Here is a 20902-nt window from a genome sequence, read left to right on the forward strand (position 1 = left end):
GGGCAGCCAGGTGGGAATAAAGTCAGAGGGCCAAGGTGCATGACTACAGAAATGGCCCAGTGGAGGAAGAGGCGGGCCACCATCCTTCCCCTGAGCTTCTCCCCTGGGCAAACATGCACAGCCACGCACAGGGACATACATAGATATTCTCCACACACATAACACAATAAGCATCTTCTGTTGTCAAGCACTTGGAGGCCTGACCCTGCGACCTGCTTCCAACGCCTGTGGGGTTTAACAATGTGCAGGAAGCCAGCCGCAAACTCAGCGAGCAGTCCGTCACATGGCTGCTCCGGTTTAGCCGCTGAGCCTCTCCAGTCAGGGAGGTCCACGGGGCAAGAGGGGGAACACATGCATCATGAAGGGCAGGGAGCAGAGGGGGAAAGAAAGGAAAGAGACACATCCTCCAAAGACAGCGAACTAGAAGCCCACTAAACTCTAAGACTACTGTCCTAGCTACACAATACTACCGAGGGGAAAGGAGTTCAAAAGGAACAGTCTACTCTAAAGAGGTCTGGCTAAGCTACTGAAAATGCCAATGAAAAGAGACATACTTGCATTTAAATATGGTAATAGGGCTGTTGAAGGGGGAAAAAGAAAGATCCAGATGAAATAAATGTATACAGTTGTCCCAGTGTTCCTAGGCCTGGAGGCCACTCCCTGCTCAAAGGGCAGCCATGAACCTAGAGGGTCCCATCCTAGTCCTCTCCCCAGGTCTTCCAGGCAGGATTTAGATTTCTGATGCTGGTAGAAACCGCTGAAGGAAAACAAGGAAGAAGTCAAGTTATTTCTCCATACCCCGACATCCATCTACCCAGGCTCCTGCTGCAGGCAGAGTGGGGTGCAGGGGACGCTGCGGGAGGAGGAGGCGGTTGGAGGAGGAGAGGAAGGTCGAGGTATTCTTTTGTGCTCTCTTACCATGGACTTGGCACAGAAGGTTTCCTTGGAAGCATGAAAAGATGGTGGCTGAGGGAGGGGAGTGTGGTCAATAAGAAGGCTTGTTAACAAAAGGTCTGTTTTCCAGAGTTGAGTCCATTTTGGACAGAAAGTCTGAGAGAAAGAGGAAGAATAAAAACCTTATCCAAGAAAGGAAACCCATTATTCTCAGTCTCAGATAAAGGTTCTGCTGGAGACCAAGCCACAGATGCTGTTAAGGGCTGGAATTTCCCCTTGGCTGACCACCTTCTGAGTACCCTGGGATGGGTGTGACATGGGGTGGCTGCAGAAGGAGCCACTGCATCTTCCTGCACAGCAGCACAGGCCACAGCTGCCTGGCTGCCCCTCTATGCTGCTGCCCTGGGTCCTTCCTTCTGAGACACCAGGACCACCGCACAACCTGCCCCGTTGGGAGTCTATTCGAGCAGGAGGCTTATCAAATCTCTGTCCAGCCACCTACACTAGCATCCTGCACCAAGCTGTCCTCCTGAACTGCTCTCCTCTTGCCCTGCCAGGCCATCCAGCCTCACTGGTCACCTCTCACTCTGACTCTGTTCTCCATGTGACCTGCAGGTGGGCGAGCAGGGGATGGGCAAGCACAGGCACAAGATAGGTATGGAAGGAACGAGTGTATTTGTGTTGGGGAGTTGTGTGTGTGCTGTGTGTGCTGCATGCATACATGTACTGGGATGTATGTATGTTGGGTGTGTGTTCTGTGCAACCGCCTGGTGTGTTAGGTGGGTGAGTGTTGTATGTTAGATGTATGTGTATGGGTGTGGAGACCAAAGAAGCCATCAGGGCAACTTGAGCCTCAAGCAGTGACGATGGAGACACAGCTCACCTCCAGGACAGGCCCACCCAGGAAGATCTGGGTGAGCTGACCTCCCCAGGGCCACCAGCACAGAAAGGGAAGCCCTGTTCTAGACTTCTCCGCAGGCACCGAGGAGGCACCTCCTTGGGAAGCTGGGGAGAGGGCTGCAATGGCTGTGGGTGGTGAGAGGAAAACTTAGGGGACTAAGTAGCGGTCTTAGCAGGACTCAGGGCTTCCTGTGAGGGCTGAGGCCTGAGCAAAGCTGCAGTGGAGCTCTCTGACCCATGACCCATGTGCTCCCTGACCCAGACTCCTGGAATAGGGTGACCATCACTTTGTGCTCCTGGGAATGGAGTGGGTGGGGAACTCTGCCTCTACCCAGCTTCCCTGGCCAACCCCTAATGGGGCCATCCAAGCAGCTTAGCACACAGTAAACACCCGAGCCCGCAGACTAGGAGGAGCCTGTGCAGGTTCAAGCCCTGGCTTGGCCATGGGAACTGTATGACCTTGGGCCAGTTTCTTATTCTCTCTCTGTGTTTTTATGTGCCTATCTGTAAGGCAGATGACCACATCGGGGCCACATTAGCATGTGCAACCAACTTAAGACAAATGCCTGGCAGTGAGTCAGTCTATGTGAGTGGAAGCTGTCATTACATGACAGCTTATCAAGTCTCTGTCCAGCGACCAGCCCCTCTTCAAGATGGGATGCTCTACAGGCCAGGGGAAGCCATAGTCAGAGGGTCAGAAGCACACAGGGGCCCGAGTTCCTTACTGATATTAGTGGTCTGTAACGCTTCACAATGTCCTGATTTCAGTGTTCCACTATTCAATTCTCAGAGGGCCTGAGGGCTCTGGCTGAGTACCTGGGAACTTAGGAACTTTTCACTCAGACAAGATGCCTGGATACAAAGGATTGAGGTGCTAATGGGACTCAGGGCAGGCCAGGCACCTGTCTTGGAGGAGCTGTCCTTGGTGAAAGGTGTCAAACATAAAGCCCTGCCCTTGCAAGTCTGAAGTGCCTCTGCTCTTCCATAGGGTAACACAAGGGTCACAAGGGCTGGGCATCAAAGCCTGGCTTCCAGCCCTGACTGACCCGAGTTGAAACTTGGGCCAGAAGCTTGACCTCTCTGGGTCCTGAGCAGCTTTTCTCTGCTCCAGGGAGGACAGGCATGGTGACCTCTGCAGTCCCTTCACCATAAGCCCTGTGTGACTGCAGGTTCTGTGCAAGACAACCACAAACCCAAGTCCTCTGGGGTTTGTGCTGATACCACTCTGGGGTTATAGATTCGTCTAAGTGAAAGATGTCGTCATCCCACTTCCCTGGATTTTGGGAACTGTGATCCTTCACTGCAAATCAGAGAAGTCTATGTGTTTTGGAGCTTTTTTTTCTTTTTCTTTTTTAAGAATTAGATGACACGATACCTACTTTTTACTGCTTCTGTGGCACTTAGCAATTTCTGCCTTACCTAAGCATAGTTATTTTTATATGCATATCTTATTTCTCTTGCTGGGTGGCAAACTCTTCTAGGGCAGGGACTCAGTCACTTGTCCCATTTAGGATCCAGCCCAGAGTGCCCCACAGAAGTTTCTCACTGAGCAACAGCTGACGATGGTCAGGACTTGGGGTCAAGAGTCACCGTTCTGGTCAAGCATAGTTGAAAGCAGTGCTACCTCCAAGTCTAGCAGCCTCTCCCCTACTCCCACAATCTCTGCTCCAGGGGGGCAAATCAAATGCCCTCAAGATCACGGCTAATCCGGTGGAGGATGCCAGGGCTAATTACTCAGCTCCGTGGAACTAGCTAGGAGGTTTACAAATTCTGCAACCTGTGTCCCACCAACAAGGACCCTGACCGACTTGGTCTTTGTGCAGCCTGGGTTGAGACCTTTGGTTTAAGGGATCTATGGTTTTTAAAAAGTCAAGTCACAGTGCACATCAGATGAGCTGTCACTCCCTGTGCCTTGAGGAAGTTTGAAATGCCACCTGAGAACGCAGCACAGGATCTAATTCTTGTAACCAGGCACCTGAGAGAGCCCTGCAGATGTTCCTATCCAGAGCAGTGGGTCTCCATTCTCCCTAGAGGAGCTTCAACAACACACCATGGCCTGACCCCATCTCCACCAACAGAATCAGGCGTACCTGGGTCTCCTATCTTTTAAAGACCTTCTGGAAGATGTGGATGCACAGAGTAGGACAGAACTTCGCTCAGAGGAAGCCTTAGTGCCTTTGCTTTAGAAAATACTGAAAGGGCATAGCCCCCTGTCCTGTTGTTGGGGAGCAGTTGGTCATGAACTTTTTCCTGAATCTACTCCTAATCTTCTCTTAATCTAGGCTGTCTGAGAAGACAGCAGACATGCTTTGGTATGGTTCTGACATTACTCCCCCCCACCCCCGCTCCTCTTTCAAAAAGAGGAGATGAGAGAATTCTGAAGCTCCTTATGACTCCAGTGTGATTTGAAAGAGATCTTTCTAGAAGTCCATTAGAAACAAATTTTCCTGTATTATGCATGCTACAAGTGCTCTCCGCTCACTTCCCAGCACACATGCGGCATTTCCCCCACCAGCAATCTCTATAGATGGTGCAACCATTCTTGGCTAAATCCAATGTTGCTTCACTGAATCCAAACACTAAAAAAAAATAAGCAACCAAAAGAAGAAACTGTCACCCAGAATGTAGGAAACATGTCCTACCAGAGTTTAGAAACACTACCATCTGTCAGTTTGGTTAGCCCAGGCTGCTCCACCTCCTGGGCAGACCCTTCTAGGGAGGGGAGGCTAAATCTTCTATAAGAAAATTCACAGCTCTGACCTCTGTGCAAACAGCAGAGGGTGGTGGCTGCCAACAGCTGAGGCAGGAAGAAAGTTGGAAGACACAATTTTGGAGTGGAAGGGCCCAGGGGCTCATATCAGGACAGTGTCTAAAGAAGAAGCAAAGCTAATCACCAAAGGGACACATTTATATGATCAAATGGCACCATTTTGCTTTGATAAAAGCTGATGTACGTCCATTTGCAAAAGAATTTGGAAAAGAACAAGACAAGGGATGCTGAGGGGGCTCTGGGCTGGGAATGCCTAACCCGAAGCCCTCAGCCACTGCTGGGAAGATGAGTCATTTGGACGTTGGCAACTGTTCCTCTGGAGAAGAAGGCCAAGGCCTGCCTGCCGTAAGGGCAAGGGGTGGGCGGACTGGGCCTGCTCCCCACATGCGGAAGGAGAGAACTTCTGAGGGCCACAGTCCTAATGAGGTTAGCATATAAAATAGTGGGTTTCCCAGCTTTCCAATGCTAGGCTGCCGAAGAGTTAAAATCTGGTTTCCCCCCACAGGGTCTCTTGCGGAGGCATTCTGAGCCTAAATCCTCATGCCTACTGTCTCCCCAATTTCAATCCAACAGATCCTGGGAACTCCAGGATCTACGTCTGGACTGCTATGTCTACCTCTGCACCAAGAGAGCATGTGCTGGAGCCCTGAGCATCAGGACTATTTATTGAGCCATCCCAGGTACCATCTTTGGCTCCAACACAAGCTCAGAAAATAAAGAATCCCTGGGTTCTCATGCTCTCTCCCTATCGGTGACCCCCCACCCCAGTCACCCCTGGGTAGGATGCTTTAGGAGTTGATAGACTGCTTGTGTGCTGGGCACCCTTTTTTCTGTTGAGCATTATGGGGTGGCCAGGGAGTCTCGGGAGAGAGCCAAGGTGGTGGGGGAGGCTCCTTAGGGGGAGTGGGGGACTCAGGGCAACAGCTATTTACCAACAGCCAGTGGTCACAACACTGTACCAGTACAGGAAAGGCAGAATGGCCTTTTCTATGCCTTACTTACTTCCCTTACCTAGGAAACACAGAACTTGACTTTGGTGCCGAGATGGTAATCAGGACACCAATGGCATCAATGGGTAGACACTGCCCGCATAGCTTCAGGTGGCTTCCCATTCTACTCGCTAAATGTCACTATTGTGTGTAACAGATGAAGGGCTTGGGGCCTGGGAGGGGATAGTAAACAGTATCCTTTACCTCCCATCCTTCCTAGTATGAGACCCAACAAAATCTACATAAAGCCCTCTCTGCCTCACTTTCCTTCTTTGTGAAACAGTAGTTGCTGTCTGCTTGTTGGCTGCTATGAGGGTTCAGTGAGATCGCGGTGCCGCTGTTAGGCACTCAGAGCAAGTGAAATAATTTTAATTCCTATTTTTTATTGTTATTGCCCAAGGTAAGAGTAGTAGAGCTGAGACATCCCTTTGGTGCTTCCTAGTCTAATATCCTATTAATTTACATGACATTTGGCATCCTGGGGGCTTTAACAGATAACACTTATAATTTGCCTGAGTGATAAGTGCAGTTTCAGGTCAAATGTGAGCTCTACCTGTGGTGGGTCATGTGACCAGAGGCGGCAGGGCTGAAGAGGGCTCAAGAGCGCTTGGCTGGGGGTGGCCACACCCGTGACATAACTGTGCCAATGGGAAGATAGATGTCTGAGCACCAGTGCTTGTGAAAATCAGCTGGGCGGACAGTACCACTGCCCTCTTGTCTGGACATTTCCTTCCTCTGGGAGGTACCACAGGCTCCTCCCAGTTCCTCTTGAAAGGGTAAGGGCAGAGGAGCCTTTCTGGTCCTTTCAACAAGTAAAAACCTGTTTGCTCCTTTGCCCCTAACAAGTGATAAAGGCAGAGGCTGGTCTCTGATGTATCATGTTGCCACCAGCATCTAGAGCAGGGCCTGTGATAGGACGAGGGCCAGATGCATAAGGGAAGCATGGATAGAGGGACGGGTGGAAGAGACACAGGCATGGAGGTGGGAGTGTGGGAGTGTGGGAGAAGGAGCCTGTCTCTTCCTGCTCTGAGAATTCCCTGAATCCCCACAAGGCTGGATATGGAGATGCCCCCAGGCCAGCTAAACATCTGCCCAGACTCTGAGCAGGCGGCAGGGCCTGCACAGTCTGGGCTGTCCCGTCCCTTGTGGAGTGAGCGTGTCGGGACAAGCCTTCCCATCTCCAGCTAGCACCAGGCACAGCCTGCAGGGCTTATCAGTGGAGTAGCCTCCCATGGCAAGACTGGGTCAGTCTGCCTGCCCACGAGGCTGGGGTCTGAGGAGACAGGGCACCTGTTTCCCGGTGTAAAAGTGTCATCTCACTGTCTTGGTCCAGCCACTAGGACGGAATCAATGGAGGAGGGGATGAGGAGGAGAGAAGACATGCTGCAGTGTTTTATGGTTTTGCTCCTATTGATCCCTACACCTAGAACACTCCTCCCTCATCATCTGTCTGGCGAACTTCCCAGTACAGATTTTACCCTCTGTGGTCTGCATGTTTCTGTCCCCTCAAATTAAGGGTGTTAGAGATCGTGCCTTTGGGAGGTCATCAGGTCACGAGGGTGGAACCCTCCTTGTTGAGATTAGTGCCCTTATACAAGAGGCCCCAGAAGCTTACCTGGCCCCTTTCACCACACAAGGACACAGTGAGAAGAGGCCATCTGCAGACCAGGAAGCATCCTCACCAGACACTGCAAATGTGAGTGCCCTGGCCTCCTACCTCCCAGCCTCCAGCACTGTGAAAAATGCACTTCTGCTGAGTGGAAGCCCTGTGTGCTGCATTCACCTAAGCAGCCTAAGACATGGCCCCTTCCTGAAAGCTTCCCACACATATTCAGAGCTTTTTCTTCTGTTGCTTACTGTCCTGTGCATGCTGCCACCACCAGTTGGGCAGACCAAAAGGACTCCATCTGGCCACCAATAGGGTGATCCCCCTCCAGGCTCTGAATTCATCCCTGAAGTCCCCAAAGGTGCTGCTGGGATGGGTGTGACAACCAGCTGCAGTCTGCACTCTTGTCCCGGCTTTGGGCACATCGAGCAGAGGCAGAGGAGACCCAGTCAGTCCCAGGACTTAGTGGAAGATTGAGAGCAGGACTCTACAGCTCAGGGAGAAGGGAGTGGCGCTCACACCTTTGCTTTCTGCTTGTCCTTGGCTGGCCACACTCTGTCCAGCCTTCAGGCCCAGCACTGTCGTCTGCTCACAATTTCACACTCTTTGAATAATGAAAGCTTTTTTTCTGATTGTTTTATATTTTAAGGAGCAGGCTTTCACTTGCTTTTGCTGATGGAAATGAAAACTGAAGGCTGGCGGAGAGGTGATTAAGTCCCTGCTGGCAGGCTTAATGGGCACTATGAGGCTGCAGCTACAGGAACCCACACAAGTGCAGCGAGCTTCGGACCACAGTGCGGGGAACCTGGCGGGGAGGTGGGGAGCACTGGGTCTCAGCCTCCTGGGGATGAGGAAGAAGCCACATCCAGTTTCTTTCACTGCCACCCCTGGCGGTCACTCTGCTCCTTGTCCAGGGCTGCCCTCCATGGCCACAACACTATTACCTTTCCCAGTACCTCAGACCATTCCTGGTTCACTGAGGCCTCTCTGTGAGGGAGGAGGCAGGGCAAAGATCAACAGGCCCATTTGCAAGATGGGGAAACCAAGGCTGGAGTTGAGTGTCCTCTCCTGACAAGAGAAGGGCGAGAACTCTAACTCCCAACTTCCCTCTGGAGAACAGTCCACCGGGTTTATTCACTGGGAGCTGTGCTCCAGTATTCACATTCCCCTTTATTTATGCAGAGGGGCTTCGAGAGGCGCAGAAAACGGATTGCAAGTGAAACCCACAATTCCTGTCAATTCCGATTGCTCCAATTCATTTCTGCAAACATTTATTAAGTGCCTATTAGGCACTGTGCTGTTTTCATCTGGGAACAGAGTCAACTCCTGATTTTCCACACTGAGGCAACCTCAGCACACACACAGCCCCAACAAGCCTCCTGCCAAGCCCGTCTGGACTCCGGGTGTGCTGCTGAATTTTACTTTTCCATCTTCTTTGAAAGCAGCGGATCTGCCTTCCTGAGTAAGCTCCCTTTAATATTCAAAAGAGAGGATAAACCCCAAGCATACACAGGGCCAGGTGGTGCAGGAGCAGGCTGGCCTGGGGGAGCTGGCTTGTGATTTAAAGCCGGCTGCGGAGCCTCTGTGAAGGGGTAATCCCCGGGGAGGAGGCCGCAGGGCGGAGCGGATGTGCAGATTAGAGGGCTGGGATGAGACAGATGTGTGGGGCTCTCCTTAACAAGCGAGCTCGTCTGTTTATAGTGCCGCAACGTCTAGCTGGGGCCCTACAGGTGAGAGTCCATGGTTACAACCTATCTGGAAGCCATGCATCCTGTCGGGATGCTGCAAGATCCACTCCCCAATCACAAGCCGCCACTGCTCACTAAGCAACGATCAGACAGAGCCGAGGGTCATTAGTTTCGGTGAGAGCATCTGGGGGGCGGCTGAGGAAGAGGCTTTTACAAACTGAAACAGGAAGGCAACATGGATTCCAAACGAGGCTCACTGGGTCTGTGAATGGCCTTTTCCTGGCATGGCTGCTGAGCTGGGGATTCTCTCCCTTGGAGAACTGGGTCAGAAACAGCACACAGAAGAGGCGAGGGTGGCAGCCAGTCCCCAAGCACATGTCCAGTTCTCACCTCTCCTGAACAGGGACTGACCATGGAGGTCTTTGCAGGAGGGGATGACCACTCTCAGGCATGACCCTATGTGTCTGGTGAGACAGCCAATGACACTTCTGAGAACTGCAAGATGTTATCAGAGTAGGCCAGGACACAGTCCCTCCTGTAGCCCTCCTTGTCCCCAAGCATCCTGTGTGAGGTGAATTCTGCCTCCCGAACACTTGGACTTGTCTCTCTGCTTCCCACATTCAAGCCATGACCCCTCAGGCTACAATGCACCAGCAAGCCTTTGCCTCTGTCCAGTCTAGATGACTGGACACAAGCTTACTGGGCAGCAGCCCCCACTGACGAGGGGCTAGAGCAGCATTGGAAAAGATGTGCCTGGGTGATGGCCAAGGACACTGAAGAGTCCCTAGAAGTCATCTGACACCAAAGAGCCATCATTAGATGGAGAAACTGAGATAGAGTATATAATGAGTGGACCATGAGTTCTTGTGGCTGCCAGCCAGTGACGGTTACCACACCCCTCCTCTCTGCAGGTCACCGGAAGCCACAGCTACAGGGAGCCCCCAAGAAGCAGTGCTCACCAGTCCACAGAGACACTGAGAGGAGACCTGTTTCCCACTGCCCCGGGGATGGACACACAGCACCTCCAGAACTACAGCCCTAGCTGAGCCAGCTGGGGAGGGTCTCCCTTTCCAGGACCTGGGACCTGTGCTGCCCCTACAGCTGGCACACACAGCTTCCTGTGAGGGAGGTAGGAGCACCAAACCTCCAGAGATGGGCTAGCTTGGTAGCTGGAGCTGCGACCAAGGGTGGAGACTTTCTGATAGTTGGAGCCAAACTAACTCTGCTGTCTGCCTTAGGCACATGGAATAAAGACATTTTTGACATTTCCTTGCAGCTGAAATTGACCATGCTACTAAGTTCTGACCAAATGGATCTAAGTAGCGTGTCCAACATGAGTTCTAATTATGTGATGGCTGGAACTTGAGTAGTCTCCTTTGACTATGAGGTAGAATCCCATGCTGAAGATGACAGAATGGGAAAAGAAAAGAAAAATGGATCCCTAATACTATGCAGCCACATCCAGGCTTCTTTTGCATGGGAGAGAGAAAGGAATTCTTTGGTTTAGTCCATTCTTTTTATTATTTTTGTCTTTCTTTTAAAAGAATTACCCAGTTCAGGACTCAAGCATGCCATTTGTCAGCCAAAGGCATGATACCTTTCCTTCCATGCGTCAGCTAATTCTACTTGACTTTTGGGGACTCACTGCTTAGGCCACCTTCTCTAGTGTGTGACTGGATCACTAGCCCACCTCAATTTTGCTTTCACTGAGCGGCAGACCCAGGCAGTGCTCACGGAGGATAAAGACAGGGACTCTATCCTGGCAAGTTGTCATAACAAGGACATCAATGCTCACTATTTCTAAAACTTCTAACTTGAAAGCATCTACCACTTTATAAAGCACACTCACATACACACATCGCCTAACCATCGAGGCACTTTCATAATCCCCAGGCTTGCCGGGCTGCATAACTTGCTCAGTCACCTGGCTCCTGACGGCCAGGTGAGACCTGCAACGGCCGCCTTTGATGACACAGCCGGCCACGTTTCCACTTTCCACTGCTGGAGACTGAACTGGGAGTAATGAAAGCAAGCCCCACACACACACCCACAGACCAGTGTGCACAAGCAAATACATGAGCACACACACACACACACACACACACACACACACACCTGGTCCACAGATGTGAGGGCTCCAGATGTTTCAGTGGCGCATTCACTTGAGGGTGGCAGTGATGGCAGAGAAGGGCATGGGATGGGACCGTGCAGCTGGTGCATGCAGATGCTCTGACACTGTTCAAGGACAGATCACGGCTAGTGAGCCAGCCCCGGGCTCTGGAGGAAGCAGGGGGGGCTGGGCACAGGCAGCAGCAGGGGGGGTTCGCATGCTTTTAGAGACTGCACTGCGCTCTCATCAGTACTGGTTATTTAGTGCATTCACCTCCCCGGGAGCGAGAACAGGACACTGTCAAGCTAAGAGACAGCAGCACACAGCATGTCCGTGGTAAACAATTTATTTTTCTACCTCCGTTGCTTACAGGGGAAAAAGTAAAACGTCATTAGGGAGCAGCACAGATGAGCTATTTACAGAGATGGAGGAATTCACAATGGTTGACATGTTTGTGAGGCAAGGGTACCAGGACAAGTTCACCAAGGCAAAGCAATTCATAGCAAACCAAAATATGAAGGGAGGAGGAACCATACAATTTTTTTGAAAAAAAAAAAAAAACTTATAAGAAAAGCCTGTGGCAAAATAAAAGGAAACTATCCAGTTATAATATCCAGCATCTTTAATGCGATGAACCACACTGTGTCTGTGAGGTCTCAAGGACAACGATATTCAAATGCATGGAGCTGCTCACACTGGCTGCGTCAGATGGAAGCGAATGGGTCACTTCTCACAAACCATAAGCACAGACAGAGGGGAGACTCGTGCAGGTCCAACTGAGCCGAAGGTCATTAACCAAGAGAGGAGATATTTCAGTGGGAGAGGGTCAGCAATATGGACAAAGAGCCTTCCAGGGGCAGTGCCTGGGAAACCAGCCCCAGAGGCAGCTGATGAGGATGGTCCCTCAGTCAGGCAGGCAAGGCCAGCACAGCAGTGAGGGGAGGGAATTGTAGAGGGAGGGGCCCCCTGTGAGTCGGTGCCCACGTGCCCAGCACAGGCCAGGGCCAGGGTGACTCTGCTGTCGCTTCTCAGAGGCAGATGTGATTATTATGCCAAGGGCTGCTAAGAGGCTGGCCCCAAACAATGTAGGCAATTAGATAACAACTGTGTAGTCGCTCTTCAGATTATGTTTTTTCATATTTTTTTCCTAGAAGGATCTAGCGTGCATTCACTTTTGTCATCATCCACTACTGGTGCTTCTGAAGTCACATAGCTTGCAACCCCTCTGGGCCATCAGCACTTAAGTGCTTACCCCATGAGATGCCCAACAAACCTTGTTGATCATTATTTTAAAAACTTGATACCTTCTTCCTGGATTCCCCTGAGGAATTTCTACAAAGTTTGTGAATGGTTCCCCTTGGCCTGGTGCATACAGGAAGCAAAACGGGATGGGACTGGAGAATGATTTTTGTCTTTTAAATTGAGTGAAGCAATGAAGTCTTTTCCGAGAATTAAAACAGAAAGGGAATATTCATTCAAATAGGCAGCTAGGACAGAGTTTCAGTGGACCCAGACATCAGCTAGGGTGGCCCAGGACGGGGCTATGTCCTCTCTAGAAATGATGGTAAACCCCATTAAGAGCTAGTTGATAAAAATTATGTCTTGGGAAATCGGCAAATAGTCTGCAAAGTGAAACAAGAACAGAATTAACAAGTGAACCTGAATTTGAAGACCGGGGGGAACACGAGAAGAAGCTCATCGCACCTTCACAGACCTTTTCCACCTGGCCCGGCGCTGATGCCTGGGCTCCGGAAGAAGCAGTCATCGCCCAAGTGGCTCTAACAGTTACCAGAGATGTCCAGCCCCCACCTCAGAGCATCTCAGAGAAGGGGCAAGTGCTGCTTAACTCTGCCTGTGTGACCCAGAAATCTGCCACAAGCCCATGTCACACAGGTGGGAGTGTGACCTGGACCCCCGCCAAGGGAGACAGGGTGGGGACATGCAGGTGCAAAGCCGGACGCTATGGAAAGGAACCAGCTGTGTCTTCATTCCCTGGCGGGCCTGGGAATGAACGCAGATAGGACGGCAGCTCCCGAGCACCAGGCCTGCTCCTGCTTTCCTCGGCTATCTGTCTCTGGGGGCCCTGACAGCAGGAGAGGGGCTGGGAGTGGGGTATGGGATCCACACAGCACCAGAGGGGCCGAGGTGGGAGGCAGGCACACAGTGAGGACATTGAGAAGACCACAAAGAAAAACATCAGGACAGTTAGATGGTGACCCAGCAAGCTGTGCCAGTGTCACAAAGTCACAAGCTCCCTGGGGTGTGGGGTGGTGTCAACAGAAGCAACCAGATGGGGGTGAAGAGAAGGCAGAGGGTTGGGCTGCCCCAGCTCTGGGTACCCCTTTGTCCCTCATGCCTTAGCCACACCCACTGGAAACACTCCTTATGACCTGAGGCAAGAGCTGCATGTGGCCCTGCCTGTGAAGCCAAGCTGCCGGATGGGTCACATCTGGTTCCCACAGCAATGGCACATCCTGGGCCCTTGCCTGGAACAGCACAGGGGCCTCCTAGGCTTTGGGTCTAGAACCACTAGGTGGTCAGGAAGGCATCTGGGACAATCCTAAGGCGCTGATGCTCCACAAGGGGCAGCTCCTGGAGGGCCAAGGTCAGGCATGTGATGACCTTTGATCCCAGCCTGGGTTCCCAGGAGGCTCAAGTCCAGCCACAAGATCACTCCTTCTTGGCCAAGGTCACTCACACCCTTGGCCTCTCTGAGAGCAGCAGGTTCACTCTGGCCACCAGGGACCTCTTTCTAACCACTAGTTAAGGAGAGCAAAAGGCTGTCAGGGTGTGGACGGGCAGGAAAAGGAGACAAAAAGTTTGATGACTGAGTGAACAGAACAGCTTGCCCCATGGATCTGGGAGACGCTGCCTGTTCACTTTAATGCCAGGTTTCTGTCCCATTCAGAGCCAGCCAGTTGTGCTAAGCTGCAGGAGCTGGAGCCGGTGATAAACAGCTAATCTTTAGGCATAATCACTCTACCTTCCTGTGCACATTCCAAACCCTGGCTTCCAGCGACAGACTAGCCCGGGGGACCCCAACCCAGTCAGCTCAGCCTTGGGTTCGTCACCTGCCCATGGCTCTGTCTGGAGCGGATGCAGGCACGCAAGGTTATGGGGACACAGTTGTACCAGATGTTTCCCAAGCTGGCTGAAAGGGTCCCCAAGGGTAGGCTCTCAGGTGACAAAAGGATCTCAGCATGGGATCTACTTTGTTGTTCCCCATATTATGCCATGTTAAATTCTCCCAACCCTGTTCTAATGGGACCAGCACAACCTTCAGGGCACCGGCAATGTGACTGTGAAGGGAAGCCGTTGTTCCAGGCGCACAGAGAATCAGTGCACCACTTAGCGAGCCAAGATGGGTGCGCCTGAGGGTCTCTTGCGGAAGAGGCTGAAGAACAGGGGTAGTGACCTGGAAGGTCCCTCTGGGGGAGTAGTGTGGGCTCCCGCATGGAGCCTCTCTTGCAGCAGAGAACGCCAGAGGACCAGACTGCTTCTAATACCTTTTCTAGATACCTTACTGACCTGTCAGTCAGACACATGCCAGCACCTGGCATATTTTCATCTGTGCTCTATCTGGGAAAGATGGGCTCACCTTCAGCACCCTCCGCACCCCACCAGACGGTGCCCACCCCAGCTGCCCCCTGTGTTTGAGGTGGAGCAGCAGGGCACTGTGCTTCAAGCTTCTGACACCTCACAAAGGACAGGAAAATTCACACAGCCCCATCTGGAATGGTCAGGCAACCCAAATCCCACTAGCAAAATACCCACACACAAAAGAAAGCCCCAAGCTGGAGCAGCCAGAGCAGAACTGGAGGAAGAGAGGAGGAAAAGAAGGAAGGGCAGGGAGAAGTCAGACACCAGAACGCAGACGCAGGGATCAGGAGACAGGCCATCGGGTGGTAGACGGGTGAAAGAACCCTAGATCTAGCGTTCCGTCCCCAGTAAGAAGAAATCTGAGACAGGCTCAGAAAAGGTGAGCAGAATGGGGGGCCTCCTGCCTCTGCTTCCCTTCCTGTTAAGAGCTGCTATTCTCAGGTATCCAGCACCAAAGACAGACTCTGGGGAGTCAGAAACTAGCTGCAGCCTGAAGGATGTGGAATCAGATACAATGGTCATCTCTTAAATGAAGGTGTGTAAACTGAGTTCTCCTTCAGGGTCCTCTCTGCTTCTCCCAAATGCATCCTATTTCCCGAGTTCCCAAAACCCAAGGTGTCCAAGCCACTCACCTGGGAACTGATAGCCGTAGCTAGGAGCGAATCCAGGGTAGCCTCGGCCATAGGTTGCCACAAAGTTGGGGTAGCCTTGAATACAGAGAAAAAGAAAGCCATCAGACAGCTGCCTCAGATCTGGGGTGCAACCCTAGGGAGGGTGGCAGTGACGAACAGTCGTAGTTACTTTCGAAGAAGGCTTTGTCTCCAGGGAAGGTCCTTACCCAGGGCCGGGGTTCCCCTCCGTGGCTGGGGGCTGCCGCCAGCCTGCTGGTGATTAACCCATATTTGGGCAGCCAGACCTCCCAGAGCCCATGCACTTTCTTGAACCTGCAGAGTAAATGCCACGCATCGGCACCAAACACAGGGCCCGTGCCTAGCTCTGACATTTGGAGAGCTTACCCTGCGTGTACTTTTCCTTAAAGCTGTTGACAGTAGGAGATTAAAAGTTCTTGTAATGCCTCCTCCTGAGGCAGTGGACAAGAGGGCCAGCATCCGACAGAGGTTGGGTATTTGGGGCTGCAGTTTAGTGGCCCCATTCAGGGCTGACCTTGTGCCCTGGAAAATGCCGGACCTATGAGTCATGGCCCATGGAGGCCAGGCTCAGGCAGGGGCCCATGTCCAGCATGCACCCTCCACAGCTGTGTCAGTGTCTGAGACACGGAGGGTTCAGCTAAAATCCTGGTTGTGCATCCTAAGATCCTCCCCAAGCTGTTATCAATCCCTTTCAGCTCCAGCCATTCTTCATGTCCCTGCCTGCCTCTTACTTTTGGCTCTAGTGAAAGCCTGCGGAACCTTGCTGTGCTAAATTTCACTTTACAGAGATTCCAGGCTGTCTCCTGCCCCTGCATGGAGGCTCGCTTTGCCTCCCCCTACTTGGTGTATGGTCACATGCAGGTTCCTGCCATACCACCGAGACTTGCTCTGACCTCTGAGGTGAATGTCTGTCATGGTTTTAGGGTTACCAGGAACCTGAACTCCCTTACTATATGATCGCTGGGTGGTGGCTCAGAATTTACTTTAGTGTCAGCAACAGAACCCAGTGTCAAGACGTCAGGAGTCAGGAGTCAGGACCCTGGCAGGCGCCGTTCCCTTGCCAGGGCTGGGGGTGCTGAGTATCCAGTTCCCCCACTTCTTGCCTCCTCTGTGTCCTGTTCTCTTCTTCCTGTCACTTCCCAGCACGCCCATGCTCCTTTAGTCACCTCCTTTGCTGCCTACAGCTGCCACAGTCACCAAAAGGCTGATAGAAAGTTACTCTGACGGGTGGGGTTAGGACAGCACCCAGATCCTCTGCACTCCTATACAGCCTCGGCTTGGGGACCTTGTCACCAACCTCCCGGGGGATTCTCATACTTCATACTGGGTGCTCTCTGATCCTGCAGGCAAGGGTTAAGGACAAAGATCACTGACTAAATTCCACGTTGGTCCACTCTGCCATCATGAGTCAGACTTTGCTGGTCTTCCTGCTGCCTGCTCAGAGGCTTTTGTGCCCGTTGTCCCTCCCTCTCCTGGGGTGCTGGTGTCGGGGCTTCTGTGCTGGGCCCGCCACTGGCCCAGAACAGACACTCATGGGCCTCAAGGCCAGAAAACTTGGCTCCCATCCTGTCTGTGCCCTTGGGGATTAGTATGATCTGAATGCGGTGTCCCCAAATTCATATACTGAAATCCTACACTGAAATCCTAATAGCCAACGCGATGGTATTAGGAGGCTTAGGAGGTGGAGCCTCAGGGAGGTGATCAGGTCATGAGAGCGGAGCCTTCAGGAGGGGGACTAGTGCATTTTAAAGGAAGCCACAGAGAAAGCCTCATTCCTTCTTGTCGGGAGCACACCACGGTGTCTGAGGTCGCCAGATGCAGAACCTGCCAGAACTTTCACCTGGGATTTCTTGGCTTCTAACACCAATAAATGTGTGTTGTTCAGTGGCTGCTCAGTCTATGGAATTTCATCATCCAGGCTGACCTAAGATATGGTCTTCTCCTGGAGCACGAGTCTTGCCACTTGCAAAAGGACTTACAGGTCCCGTCCTGCATGGCAGTGATGTGCCCAAATTCTCAGTGGCGATCAGCCTTGGCTCCTTCCTGGCTTCAGCTAAAGCTTTCCCTAACTTCCCACACTGAACTCACTGACGAACTGAGCCCTCTGAACCACTACAGGACCCTGCCACCTGCTCTACTTCTGCATGCTTCATTCCCACACTTGGGGTCTCTGTGGTAGAGGGCTGCCAGGTGGGACAGAATCATCCAGCAGCTTTGCACTGACTGCTCTCCAAAGGGCAGAAGCCCAGAGATGCTCAGTTCAAGGACCCGATGGAGAGAGATGGAGACTTCAGATGCTTTAAATGGACAGAGGCACACTGGCTCCTTCTCTGGTATTTAATTCATGGCTGGGCAACTCAAGTCTCCTCCAAATTAATCACCTGCTATCAAATCACAGCTTTCAGCACTCAATTTCTTATACCATTACTTCAACAATATTGATAAACGGATTATATGCAAACAGCCAAATCACTGCTGCCCAGAGGCTTTTCTAATGAAAAATGGCTCCTTTGCTTCTAATTTCAGAGCTGGGGGTCTTAAATATTTTAGTGCGAATCTGACAGAAAACGCATAAGCCTATGTGTCACTTTCCCATGGTGAGGGGGAGGAACAGCAAACAGGCCAATGGTACTTAGGCCACTCTCAGATCTGACTCCATATATGCTTTTTTCTTGGCTGATCTGAAAGTCTCCAACAAGAAAGAGGGAAAGTGTGGTTAAGTTCACCCAACTTTGGGCCCCATCCTGCTTTTTGGCCAGGTCAATATCACTGTCTCCTGAAGGAGAAAGATGAAAATTTGACATCTGGCAGAGTGGGGGAATCTCATCTCTGGGTCCCCATCACTGAACACCCTCTAGGTCAGGCAGATGAAATTATAAATTTATAATACAACATTACTTCAATTTTCCTCTTCATTTACTGCTGTGCAGCCCAGCTCTGCTCCAACGGCTCACAGCCCCAGCCGCGCGGGGGGAAATTGCTGGCTGCATATCAATAACACATTACAGCAGGCCCATGCGGACGCTCCATCAAGCCACATTACGGCAGGATGACCTAGTCGCCACTTCCATTAGCAGCAGGGCCCCTCCCGTACTGGCCACTGCACAATTTATTTGCTCCAGTACTCTGGATGCCTGATCAATCCCACAGTAATTATCTCTTGTCACTAAAGTAAAAAAAAAAAAAAAAAAAAAAAAAAATCAACCCTTTTGCTGGATGACCACCTTTCTTGCAAACTGCCTTTCCATTGTGGCAGAAAAAGTCACCCATCAATAGCCAACGTTGGATAGCCAGTGAGCTCCTCTGGTTCTAGCGCTTTTTCCCCAGACCTGGAGATGCTGGCATTCTAGATGGGTCCGTGACTCATCTTCTTACGGGTTCTGTTACTCAGAGGCACGGAAAACTGCTCTCAGCAAGCCTCCGACTTGAAAAGAGACAAGAGAGAGGGTTGTTTATCCAAAGAACCACCAGAGTGTGACATATCGGCTGTGTGACAAGCAGAGCACTGTGTGGGAATCACCTCAGCTCCATGAGGTCTGCAAGCAGAAGAAACACCAAGAGCCAAGAGCCCTTCCTTGGAAAGGACTTGATAGCCAGAGTCTATAAGATTCTCAGGCCCCCAGAACCATCCTGAGTGGCAGGGGGTCCTCCAAGATTGGGAAGCCGATTTACATTAAAATTATACAAAAAGAAAAATGCATTCCTTTGGTGGCACATACCTTACCCAAGTGCTCAACAGCTACTGTGCCCATGCAGCTCGTGGCTACCATAGTGACCAGCACAGGCTCTGGACCTTTGTACCATCTCAGAAAGTACTAACAGGCTGCACTGCTCCAAGGAAAATGAAGAGCTGAATTCTCAGCTTCTTCTGGGAGGCCTCCTTAGAAATGACCCAAACAGATAGTTTGGGGAGAGACAAATCCCAGTAAGTCTAGAGGTGTGGCTGTAAGGTGCATCTGATCTCCTGATCTGTCAGCAAATGCTGGCAGGTTATAGCTCTCCAGTCTTCTTGATGAGAATATATATATATATATATTAGGAACTGAACCTGAGACTTCACACTGAGGTACATAGTGGGTTTTTTTATTTTTATTTTTTTTAGACAGAGTCTTGCTTTGTAGCACAGGATTGCCTTGAGCTCACTATATAGCTCAGACTGGCCTTGAATTCACCATGATTCTCCTGCCTCAGCCTCCCAAGGTGCTGGGCTTACAGGCTTGCATCACATGCCCAGCAGCCTTTTTTATTTTGAGACAGGATCTCAATAGGTCACTAGGTTGACCAGGCTGAGCTTGAACTTCACATCCTCCTGCCATGGTGTGGCGCAGTCCTGGAATTATAGGTATGTGTCACTGTACCCAGCTGAAGATTTATTTATATTTTGCTTTTATTTCACAAGGGGGTAAAACTGGGAAACTCATCTAGACTTCATGGGGGCTTCTTGGTACAAGTGATACAGTGATAAAGCATGCATGAGACCCTGGGTTTAGTCCCTCACACTGCAAAAACAAACAACCAAAAGAAAACCATAAAAAGAATGCTTTTGGGTTAAAGTGGTAAGTAGGTCAAAAGTCTCCATTTTCAGGCCTGCCAGGGTAGAGCTCTTCTGCAGGGCTGTGGCAGTGTGCTCTTTCCAACCAACATGTTAAATAAATAGCATGAGGCTAAGAGACTTAAAGGCAGTGGGATTATGTGGTCGAGAGCAGAGAAGGTCAAGAGGAATCAAACATATCAACAATCATGTGTTTGCTTTTATTAAGTCCATTTTCATTAAGAGAAACTAGAATGTTCTGCCATGTCGGGATGCACAACGGGTCAGTCTTGCTACTGCACAGCAGTCTCAGGGCTGCAGAAACAGTTTCTCTAAGGGGCACAGTTGGTTTTGGTTTTGCCTGGCTTGGAAGCAGGAGGTAGGGCTTGGGCAAAACCCTCCTACTCCTCTTCTTTCCTATACCACTTTTTAAGGAATTCCCAGTAGGCTGCTTATTCTATGATTCTATCAAAGGTTGTTAAAAGTTAAAACCCAAACAGGTGTAGGTTTTCCCAAAGGATGTTGGCAGCCAAGGGATATCAGAGAAGAATAACGCTGCATTACACATTCATCAGCCTGCCCTTCATGAGCCCTTCCAATGTACGAAGAAAATCTTGTGGATATTTAAAAAATTAGTTCCACTGCACCAAGTCAATTACAGACTGGCACGTTGGCTGTCTCAGGCTCCTCACTAGAATGTCAGCTCCCTGCGATCAGAGGACCCTCCCTGCTCTCTGCTGCACCCTCAGGGTCTAGAATGGTACCTGGTGCTTAGTAGGTACTCATGCAGTATCTGGTGAACGGATGTATTTTAGTGTTTTAATAGGACACAGTTTCGCTTCTAAAAAAATCCCCAGCAATGCTACATATGTCTGTTTTTTTTCAAAAATAAGTCTGAAGTCATTGAAACATTGTTCCATTTCATTCATTAATAAATTATAAAAAGAACAGTTTTTTGCAGCATTCAAATTCATTAGTCAAATCACAGGTGGTGATAGCACCGGTTCCAGGGCTGGCATGCGAAACTCAGGTCCTCCTGGAGGTGGAGAAGGCTTGGTGGGAGACACTGGCCTGGCTGAACCCATTCCTGGGATGCTCTGCCTAATTCATCCCTTTTCCTCAGCCTCAGAATGGGCTGAGGTGAGATTTCCTTGGTCAAGGACA

At 50.9% G+C, this 20902-nt stretch overlaps 1 protein-coding gene across 20 annotated transcripts in view; it reads right to left on the reverse strand.

Annotated features, from left to right (window-relative positions):
* Window positions 1-20902, reverse strand: part of Msi2 (musashi RNA binding protein 2) — a 359255-nt gene that overhangs the window by 30481 nt on the left and 307872 nt on the right. For 13 of the 20 annotated variants that reach the window (XR_010048245.1, XR_010048244.1, XM_063251261.1 and 10 more), the window contains 2 exons: window positions 15190-15264; window positions 555-578 (listed from right to left, as the gene is read on the reverse strand). Coding sequence is in view for 17 of the 20 variants with exons in the window: in XM_063251261.1 (XP_063107331.1) it covers window positions 555-578; window positions 15190-15264 (99 nt within the window). In the remaining 3 variants the exon portion in view is untranslated. Of the gene's footprint in view, window positions 1-554; window positions 579-11287; window positions 12580-15189; window positions 15265-20902 lie in introns of those variants that run through there. The other 7 variants (XR_010048246.1, XM_063251255.1, XM_063251254.1 and 4 more) reach the window with 2 other exon arrangements.

This window comes from Cavia porcellus, unplaced genomic scaffold (assembly GCF_034190915.1).
Source record: "Cavia porcellus strain 051 isolate PalLab524CR breed Dunkin Hartley unplaced genomic scaffold, mCavPor4.1 scaffold_6, whole genome shotgun sequence".
NCBI classification, from domain to species: domain Eukaryota; kingdom Metazoa; phylum Chordata; class Mammalia; order Rodentia; family Caviidae; genus Cavia; species Cavia porcellus.